Source organism: Phycodurus eques, chromosome 20 (genome assembly GCF_024500275.1).
Source record: "Phycodurus eques isolate BA_2022a chromosome 20, UOR_Pequ_1.1, whole genome shotgun sequence".
NCBI classification, from domain to species: Eukaryota; Metazoa; Chordata; class Actinopteri; order Syngnathiformes; family Syngnathidae; genus Phycodurus; species Phycodurus eques.
The window spans coordinates 9,003,199-9,013,925 of record NC_084544.1 but is presented as its reverse complement, the minus strand read 5'-3'; the positions used below and the strand labels follow the sequence as shown (position 1 = coordinate 9,013,925).

At 38.4% G+C, this 10,727-nt stretch overlaps 1 protein-coding gene across 1 annotated transcript; it reads right to left on the bottom strand.

Moving 5' to 3' along the window:
• Positions 1-802: 802 nt before the first annotated feature.
• On the bottom strand, positions 803-10,670 carry dgat1a (diacylglycerol O-acyltransferase 1a). Its single transcript, XM_061664219.1, has 17 exons — positions 10,117-10,670; positions 9,167-9,254; positions 7,395-7,435; positions 7,228-7,313; positions 5,776-5,828; positions 5,210-5,315; positions 5,010-5,138; positions 4,828-4,899; positions 4,656-4,759; positions 4,541-4,579; positions 4,431-4,472; positions 4,308-4,352; positions 2,784-2,896; positions 2,634-2,699; positions 2,487-2,574; positions 2,346-2,408; positions 803-1,818 (listed from the first exon to the last, which is right to left on the bottom strand). The coding sequence occupies exons 1-17, from the start codon at positions 10,371-10,373 to the stop codon at positions 1,678-1,680; spliced, it is 1,533 nt and encodes a 510-aa protein (XP_061520203.1). The 5' UTR covers positions 10,374-10,670; the 3' UTR covers positions 803-1,677.
• Between the last annotated feature and the right edge of the window lie 57 nt (positions 10,671-10,727).

Sequence of the window (10,727 nt, the reverse complement as noted above, 5' to 3'; positions counted from 1 at the left end):
AAAATGTTTTTTAATGTTAGTAGAATATATTGACGTGCATAAACCTCGTGATATCTGGTTTAAAATTTCACAATAAAACACAGCCTTTTACATAGGAACGTTATTCAAAGTTAAAAAAAGTGTTTGAAATATTTTCTGTACTGTACGTGAAGAAAAAATTAATAAATACAAATCGCAAAACAGCCGGTTTAAAATGTTGCATTTCACAACAAAGCTCACCTTTTCAAAGGACTCTACATAAATGTAAACACATTGAATTGTAATGTTTTCCATGCGTTGTCCATAAGTAATAATGAACAAATGAAAATCACATAACGTCCGGTTTAAAATAAATAATACAAACTCAATACAACTCAGCCTTTTAAAGTAGGCACCATGTTAAATAGAAGTCAAGAATGACTAATTACAATGTTTTCCTCTGTTGTATCTGCAGAATGTACAATGTCACATTTTACACTATATAACTCATCGTTTCAAAACGTAGGTCCTCTCTAAAATGTAAATATTTAATTGTAGCCTATTTTATTTTATTTTTTAAATCTGTGCAGATAGAATCCTTATTCACTTAATTTTGTGACAAAACCGGATGTGTTCTAGTTGCGAAGCGTTGCCTCGACAGTTCTAGTTTCAATGTTAATGCAAATAAATCATGACGTCATTCCTAAATCCCGGACAACTAAAGGTTAATAGTGAGATAGTTACGAATGTTTTCACTCATACATTCATAAAAAAAAGCTTGTATTCTCAAAATGAGACACTGACAACCATTTGCATTACCAAAACATTTTATTTTTACTTTGGCCTGAACACACAAAACATTCATACACATCTCTGACAAGATTTTTAAAAGGCAGTTTAACCAAGCTACATGTTCTTTTTTGTGCATACGTCATGAAATACACTTTACAGTGGCTATTACAGCTCCATTGGTGCACCAAATATACCAATTATTTGGCCTTTTAATCAACATTAAAACAAGCAGGCACTTTTTTTTTCTTGAATTATGAATGAATGCCAGCCCTGCTGCTTTTTTATTCCATACTGACGTTCCCTGAAATATTTAGGATTCAAGGAGAGTGCCCCCACCTCAGTTTGATAAAAACAACTCTTAAACTGTTTATTTCAGTGATTCCCAACACCACTGTGCCAAAATGAGGCAATTTCACTTAATTGGTCAGAAAATGTATTCATCACAAATAATGTATCAGTGTTCATCTATCTATGCCAGTATACTGTATATACTTGTTTAATACAAAATATGTGCATTGGCTCAATAAAGGTTGGGAAACACTGGTTTAGTGTGTAAAGAGGAGGACACTTAAAAACAAAAAAAATAACATTCGTAGAAATATTATGGTTCCAGTCGTGAACATGCATCTCTGTAAAGTGCTAAACCATTCACGGTTGTTCAACCACTGCAGCAAATCAACAAAACAACCCCTCAAAAATTGTTGATTTAAATTAAAGGACAGCACAATATTGCAGAGGTGACACACAAAACTAAAAAGGCAACACAACAGACACAGAAGTCATGTATTACTACACAGTTTACTTAGAAGCTTGCATTGTTTGTAGGTGAGAAAATGTTCTGCTTATTAGATTTCCCCCTTCAGTCTACATGTTTCCATCTTTGGCCATGGATTTGAAAACGGAACCACCGAGTTGGTTTGGTCCACGCTATGTGCTGTAGTGTATGACGTAGTAGTCGTGCACGTACATCAGCACGGCCACCGGTTGGCCGATGATCAGAGAGATCCACACGGCCGCGTTGCCGTAGATGCCGTTCAGGAAGCGACCCACGAACCAAGCCAGGGGAACCTGGGGGGGGGGGGGTAAAATGGTGAAATTTTGCAGAGGAGCTTTGGTTTGTTAACCAAAACAGCAGCAACCACAGAGGCACGTAAACAGTCTCATGACTAAGAGTTGCTAAGAGGCTAAAGATGATCTTACGTCAGGAAAGGAAAAGGTAGTAAGTGTAATTACCGCCGTTCATACACAGAATTTAACTGCCACGCCCATTTGGTTGCTAACCAAAATAGCAGCACCTACCAAGGTATGTGAAGTCTCAAATGAATTAAAGTGCACAGTCAGATCAACGAAAGATCTACACGGCGTCTTTAGCGACGATTACCATTCCACTAAATGGACGTTTGGTCCCATTTGCATACCTGTTGCCAACTAAAACAGAAGAACTTTGTTTTGCCTTGTTTCTATGCTTTTCTATTATTTTTTTTAGCTTTAAGCTCCACTTTCACTTGACATCAATTGTAGTAATAACAGAAGAAAACGAATAGACCGCCACCATCTACGGTTGAGTAAATGTAATTGCTGCCATTTTGTCTCACCTGAGCCATCATGCCCATGAAGGCCCAAAGTCGGAACATCTTCAGAGGGACGCTCACCAAATACTGAGGAGTACATTTATCCGATGCAAGAGAGTTAATAAGAGAACTGAAAATCAAAACGTGAAACCTTTTCATTTTTACCTCGTGGAAGAAGGCAGACAGCAGAAAGACGGCGCTTTGGGCCACCAGCTTGTTGACGCCTCTCCTCAGCATCGGCTTGTAGAAATGTCTACAAAATCGAGACGGTGAGATGAGAAGGCGGGCGTTCCTAATGATGTGTCCGCTCACCTCAGGCACCACTTATGAACCGGGATGTTCCAGTTGGCCCAGAAGTAGGTGACGCTCTCAGAGTTCCTACATTTAAAAAAAAAAAAAACCATCTAATCAATGTTTCTGTGTATTTGCATGTAAATATTAGAATGTACTGTATGTACTTACCACCAGTCCCTGTAGAACTCTCGGTCCCCAAACTGCAGCAGCTCAGCCACGAAGTTCATGGATGAGTGGAAGAACCAATAGAAAAAGATTAACCAGATCAGATGATTGGGGACCTAAGGAGGATGAGATAAAAAGGAAGAGAAGGAGAGAGAGAGAGAGGAGTTTTTTTGGGTTTCTATATGTAATTAACATTCTGTATCTGAACGCATTGTGGTACTCGGCGCGTTTACCACGGCTGCTGTTACACATGAGACGAGCGTAATCTACTGTGCATCCCTGAATGCATCTCGTGACACTCGCCATCGTTTATATCGGTTATGTATCTAACCTATGCCATGTACCTAACTGCAATGTGAGATTCACCATTCACCATGATATGTAATCTACGGTGTGTCCCTGAATGCATCTTGACACTCACCGCTGTACACCACAGCTGGTGTTACACAGACGCATGTTCCTGGATGCATCCTGACACTCAATGCAGTTCACCATGGCTTCCGTTTGTGTCCCTGAACGCATCGCAACGCTTACCAGCTGTTTACCACGGCTGCCGTTATACATTAGACTCGGTAATCTTCGGTGTGTCCCTGAATGGATCGTGATGCTAAATGCTGTTTATCACTGTCACACCTTGGGCCAGGGTTCACCAACCTTTTGGAACCGGAGAGCTACTTCTTGGGTACGCTTCTGAAATAACAAACTTGCTCGTATTAACGTTAATTATCCATCCGTCCATTTTCTGAGCCGCTTCTACTCACTAGGGTCGCGGGCGTGCTGGAGCCTATCCCAGTTATCATCGGGCAGGAGGCGGGGTACACCCTGAACTGGTTGCCAGCCAATCACTGGCCACATACAAACAAACAACCATTCACACTCACATTCACACCTACGGGCAATTTAAAGTTGACAGTTAACCTACCACGGATGTTTTGTGGATGTGGGAGGAAACCGGAGTGCCTGGAGAAAACCCACGCAGGCACGGGGTGAACATGCAAACTCCACACAGGCGGGGCCGGGGATTGAACCCGGGTCCTCAGAACTGTGAGGCAGACGCTCTAACCAATCGTCCACCGTGCCGCCAATTAACGTTAATTATATTTTGTTAATAATTCATGGTGAAGACACTGTTCATGATTTCTCAATAATTATCACCAATGATTTAACAAAGTAAGAAATGAACACATAGCAATGTGACGCATTATTTCTATAAATCTCTGCAAGTGTTTACATCTTCAAATGATCACTTCTACAACATTCCTAGGAAATCACAAAGCCCCATCACTGATGAGCTACTTTTCGAACAGGCCTGTGGGCGACTCATGTGGTCATTGGAGCCAGTGGGCACTATGTTGTTGACCCCTGCCTTAGGCACATGTATTCACATGTACTCTCCGCTGGGTCCCTAAACACATTGTGACACTCACTGATGTTTGCCATCATTAATTGTGACACTGATGTTTACCATCTTTATACCTCAGACACCTTTAATTTACGGCATGTCCCGGAATGCATCGGTACACTCACTGCCAACTTGAGCAGACGCTCCACCATTCTAGAAAAGTCAATTTCCTGGGTGAGGCACAAACATTTGTCTAAGCGCACAGCACAACTCGAAATGTTGGACGTTTAATTGTGCTTCCATCCCACCTGGAACGGCTTCATGGAGTTCTGTATGGTCGGAACCATCCACTGGGAGACACGTAGATGGGTCATGTTAGTTAACTTATTGAAGGAATGTATCATTGTAAAAACATTACCTGCTGTATTAACCCTACCAGCAGTTGCATGAAGAAAAGCTGGGGGAAAAGCAGACAATACGTTTAAAATTCTCAAGACAGCTCTTTGGGTTATTCCCAATATTTCCAACATCACCATTTCGAAGAGCCGCCTCAAGAGGAAGCGCTTGCGTATCCGGGGCGAGCGTGGGAAGTTGAGCTGGTAGCAGAGCGTCGGTGCAAACACGAAGTAGTACATGTCTGAGGACAAAACAGATGGAGATGATAGCAATACAGTATTTTAAAATTCTTAAAAAAACCGTTGTCACCTCTGTGGGTGAGATTCCCAGGGTAAGAGACGGTGTGCAACGCTGAGCCATTGGACTGAGCCACCGACGGACCTGGAAAACACATGAGGACACAAGTGTTGGCTAAACGTACAGTAAAAATCAACGCTCACTGAGCTGAGGTCTCACAGGTTTTGCAGACTACATTGTTAGGCAATACTCACAAGAGTAAGAGCGAGTCAGCCTCTTGGCTTTAGCTTGTCTGATCTCCCGGCACCATCTGTTGGTGTCCTGGTAGGAGTACAGCTTCAGGAACAGCACCGTGTAGACCACCAAGGAGAGGACACCGCCCACTGACAAATGCATTTGCAGATACTTTTATACAAGTGAATAATAAAAACACTTGTTGAGTGTATTTACCTACCAGGTGTAACGGAGGTGACCGTGAGGACCGTCGCAGAGGGAAAAATCAGCAGTGAGGTCAAGTTGAATATGTGAATAATCAAGCCTGTGGTTTCTGACACTGTTCCCTACAAAGCACACAAAAAAACCATACAAGTAAAAGTAGTTAATAAAATATTAAAATAAAATATATTTAATCATAAAACAAAACACATGTTACAATGAAGAATAAACGTAAAATAAACAATATAATATAAACATCATGAAAATATATTACAATTAATGAGTACATAAAATAAAGAATAAAAATATATTTAAAAAATAATAAAATTAAAACAATCGCAATACAACTAGTAAAACTAAATTATAATGTATAACAATATATTAAAAATATAAAAAACAATGACAATTACAATGTATGATTATAATAATGAAATTATATTACAATTAATATTTATAATAAGATGTATAGTAAATGAGCAATCATTAAAATAATGAAAATAATTATAATGACTGAATATAATTATAAAAAGTGATGCTGCCAAAAAAAAAAAAAAAAAAAAAAAAAAAAGCAGAGCAGGGTCTCACCACAGCCAGACGTCTCTCTGTATACAAGGCTGCCAAAATGAACACGTTAGATGCTGGAAAAACAGCACAGAAGAGGAGAGGAGAAACAACATGTGTGACCTTTGGCAGGAATACTTGAGTTGATGATTAGAACAACAGCATTTGTTCAAAACAGCTGCCTGGACTTGAGACAGGAAGGACTCTTCTTCAAAACAACTTGTTTTTTGGCTTGAATGAAATGTACAAATAAAATAACTTTACCGTGGTGTCTTGACTAACAAGTTAATTTTTTTCCCATGACCACGCTAAAAAACAAAACAACAAAAATAGCACTCTACAGGACTGTTCTTTCTAAAATTCTAAACACATGGTGTGTGTGTGACTTTTCGGCTTATTGAATGTACAGAATTAAACTGTTTGTTTGCGGTTTCAAAAGCTCATTGACGTCGTCCTCCTGGTGTACGTGCCTTTGCCACCAGGGGGCGGTATTATACAAAGATTCATAATAAACGAAGTTTCACAACTGAATGACTTAGCTGCAAAAACATCAGTCATTTTTAGAGAGGATAAATAATATGCCTGTGAGTATTATTATACTGTCTGTCTATATGTGTTTATGAACCGTTTGCGATCAAATATTGAAGGCTTCTAAGTACCAAAACATCAATGCAAGTTTTGTTAGGCCGTCGTTTTGGAGTTTTGCTATTTGTGTTAGCGTTTAGCTAGCGGACTTTTGTAAGTTATGTAGTTTGATTAAATAGACAACGGGTAATAGTCTTTGTTATGTTTAAACTTCAACGGGGAATGGCAATAAATCGCCATCGTTTAGTTTTTTTTTTTTGAAGAAGAAGGATTGTTCACTATCTGGTGCTTGTTAAGTTCTTTGCCACCATTCAGCGAAATCTATACCTGCACCTCAAAGACAAAATATGCGATGGCTTCTATCTGGAAAAATTCCAAACTCTGGTTTTTGTAAGTTGAGGTACGACTATAACAATTAAAATATACAATCAAAAACAAATATTGCATCATGAATATAAAATTTAAAAACGTTAAAATATATATATATATATTGAAATATAAACAAGAACTAACTTGTTAATCTAAAATGAAACAGTTAAATTAACTATACAAAATTAAAAACAATATTCATTAAAAATGACTTAATTAAATTCAAATATAATAATTTAATTAATTAAACCTATCGATCTAATATAGTAAAACATTAAATATATTCCTAAAAATAAATAAAACAAATTAAAGTGTTAATCTAAAAGCAATAAGTGCAATTATTAGTTTTAAATAAAACAAACATTGAAATCGATACTCAAAAAGAAAATAAATGTCTTAAATTATGACTTAATATCAAATACAAAATATTTCATTAAAAATCTAATAAAGTAAAAAAAACAAAAGTAAAATAAAACATGAATTAAATAAGAAATAAAAAAAATAACTGATCAATTGTCATACCAATGATGAGGCAAGCAGCTGGCCAACTGTAGGGGTCTTTTAAGAAGAGTGACACCACCTGTATGGGGTCTACCAGGATACCATACCTAAGGGAGACAGCAGCAGTTTGGGCTCAGGTTAACTGTTAGCAGCAGAAATGTGAGGAAAATGTATAGGTGGGCACTCACTTTATTATGTTCTCCAAGAAGAGTCGCGCGTTACTCAACACCTGAGAAAAGAGGAGGCAAAAATCTTATTTATTTTTTTTTTTACAGCATATTATCATATTCTTCACAAAGTGACCATAATCAGCCATAATTGAGGTGCGTGTGTTTATTGCTGCCTTGCTCAATAAAAAGGTTTAGGTGCGGCCGAGTGAGTGTTCTTGACAACATATCTGATAAATGTTTATAGCGGTGCTTGTTTCTGATGAATAAGGTCTGAGGTTTGAGATAAAACAAAATAAAATAAAAAGCACGGGTGTGTGGGCAAAATGTCACCACACTTTGTGGAAAACAAACAAAACACAACTTATGAAAACTAAACAAACAGAAGAACCAGGTCACAACAAGTTCCATTCTTGGTTCTTTGGTTATTATCACACTTCTGTGGCGACATCACAAGAAAAGCTAAAGAAGAAGCAATATATGTTGCCATTTCTTGTTTGACGGTAAGCATTACAAAAAAGCCAGAGAAAAAGCAAAACCCATCTCTTCAAGTTCTAAACTTATTAACTCACTTCAAAAAAGTCGGTAAAGTCACAAGAAAATCGAAAGAAAAAGCACAGATTGCCTCCTTCATCAAGCTGTGATGCAACTGTTGCTCTACTCATTGCGCTGTCTGACTTATGCTTTAGTAACCTTTAGCAAGGACAGCAAAGGCCATCATGGTGTAACCATTAAGTGGACAAGTGGCATAGTTTAGGAATAACGAAGAACAGCGATGCCACAAAAATAGGCTCTTTCGGTAAGTAGACTGAATGGATTAAAGCCACTCCAGTGCACTCATGTCAACATAAATAAGACAACCAAAGTTTTGGTACCACTTCATAGTCTTAAAGCCAAAAATCTTGTGTCTGCATTATCATTCAAGCAACATGGCTGAATGATTTATATGGCAAAAATCTACTTATAAATTAGTCTTTTACAAAACATTCAATAATGGACTCCCAATTCTATTTATAGACTGAGGGTGTTTTATTTTAGGATCAAGGATATCACGGATGCCTGTGAAGACGCTGTCTCAAAACACAACTGTGCCTGTGTGTTTATGTTTATACCGGGGCGGGGGATTAAAGTCTGGCCCGGGGGACACGTACTGGCCCGCGCAGTTCTTTAATCCGGCCCACTGAATATTACATTAACAAGGAGTCCTGTGATATTTACTGCATTAATTTTTTAATTCTAGAATTGCTCAATTAAAATGTATGTTATTTTTTCTTATTCATTCCTCATGAAATAATCAGTTAACTGTTCATATGGAAAATAATACAATAAAAAATATTTACACAATTTTAAGGAATTATTTTATTAATTTTTTGTAATATTTTACACACACAAATTGTAAAATACAGTATTTAAAAGAATTTAGTATTAGTTGAACTAAATAATTGGCTAAATATAATCCATAAATTCTAAATAAAGATAATTTATTATTTTATTAAAATTGCTAAAAAGAAAAATGATTTTACATTCGCTACATAACTTGTTTCCCCTCATCTACAAATGACCTATGTTTACAAAAATCAGACAGTCCAGTGGTGGTAAAATTTGAAGTTCAAACCATATTATGAAAAGTCTTTGAAGGACAAATATCTTTTACTTTATTCTACTTTTACAATGGTAACTAGTGTTCATAAATATATCACATGTTACTTCAATTTTATGATGGCAATGATTTCAGCCTGGAACACAATAATTCACTTTATTATTTGCTGTGGGAAATATTACACTATACTCACCAGCATGACAACACACCAGTTGAGGATTCCTCTGTAGTTACTGTAGCCGCTGGCAGAGCTCAAAAGAGACTCCTGTTGGATGTGGCAGCTGCATATGCATATGCATATATATATATATATATATATACATATATATTTAAAAAATCATTATGACATGATATTACAAATACTGCAAATGAAAATAAAAGAGGGGGAAATTGTGGGGCCGAATCAGGTTGGAGTGAACTTTTGCGCTCAGGGGCCAATTTTGATTTTTTTTTTTTTTTTTAAATAGACAGATGGGCGAGGTCAATTGGAGATGAGAAAAAAAATTGAAAATATGTGTGTAAAAATGTAGATAATGCTTGGTCGACCGGTTCAAAGAATGAAGCCAGCCTCTGGGCCATGCATTGCCCACCCCAAGGCTAAATGGTGAAATTCGGTGTGACAAAACAAACAAAACAAAAAAAAAGGACAAGAATGTCATTTTGCAAACAGTTTGCACTTGGCTATGGTGAACCTCATGCCAAATTTGCTTTAAGTCACAATGCAACGACAGGATGGGCTTGCAGTATAACAGGGCCATTTGAGTTGTCCTAAAGTCCTATCACAGATGCAATAATTCTACTGTATTATTATATATTGAGCATTTGTAACTAGTTAATTTGGGGCTTTTTACAAATAGTTCATCTGTTTCATTTGTTTTTAGAACTACATTACATGGCGCTCCCCACCTGTCCGTGCAACATTCAGGTACACCTGTATTTTCCTCAACTCAATGGATCTACATAATAACCCGTTACAGCGATTTATAGAAGGAAGCTGCAGCTTCCCAGCACGAGTAGCATATCGAACTAGTGGGTAAACTGAGAGTCAGGTGGATAGTTTACTAGCTTCCTAGTCGAGTACTGTAGTATGAGCAACTATAGTAATGGAATGGACGATCGTAAAGTGGTGTCCTTAAGGGTTACCTGAGTCCCTCGCCGATTTCGTCCACTGGACTTCCCGGCTTGTTGTGTTTATCAGTGGGCTGTTGGCCCGGATTTCCGTTGTTATTATTAGGACGGCTGGCAGTCTCGTCAATCTTCTTACCGGAACACGGCGGTTGTTTTTTCTCCCCGCCGCCGTGCGACTTGCCCGCGTTGGCTTGCTGCTTCACGCCGCCAGAAATAGTCGTCCTCCTTTGACGGGCTCCGGGCCCTCGCGTCATCTCGGCACGGTCGGTCATCCCGGTTCACGCAGTGTTCACCTGCCGGGACATGTCGGCTCTCCGGTGTCCTTCGCTTGTCAGTGGTCCACGCAGGACACGCGTGACGCGGTTACAAGCGCCGAGTCACCCGTAGTGTCCGTGCGGAAGCTCGCAGGGGGCGTTTCATACCTACGCTATCAAGCTCAAGGGGCAATTAGCCGACGGGTTGCCAGATATGAGAGCTCACTTAAGCACACTCACTTCCATGTGCCCTTCTTTCTTCAAATGTCACTAAATTACTAGACTAACATACTACTATTTGACACAGACATCTTAAAAGACGCTAAATTGGCCTCTTGCGAAGGAATTTTAGTTTTGGTTACCATTATCTAA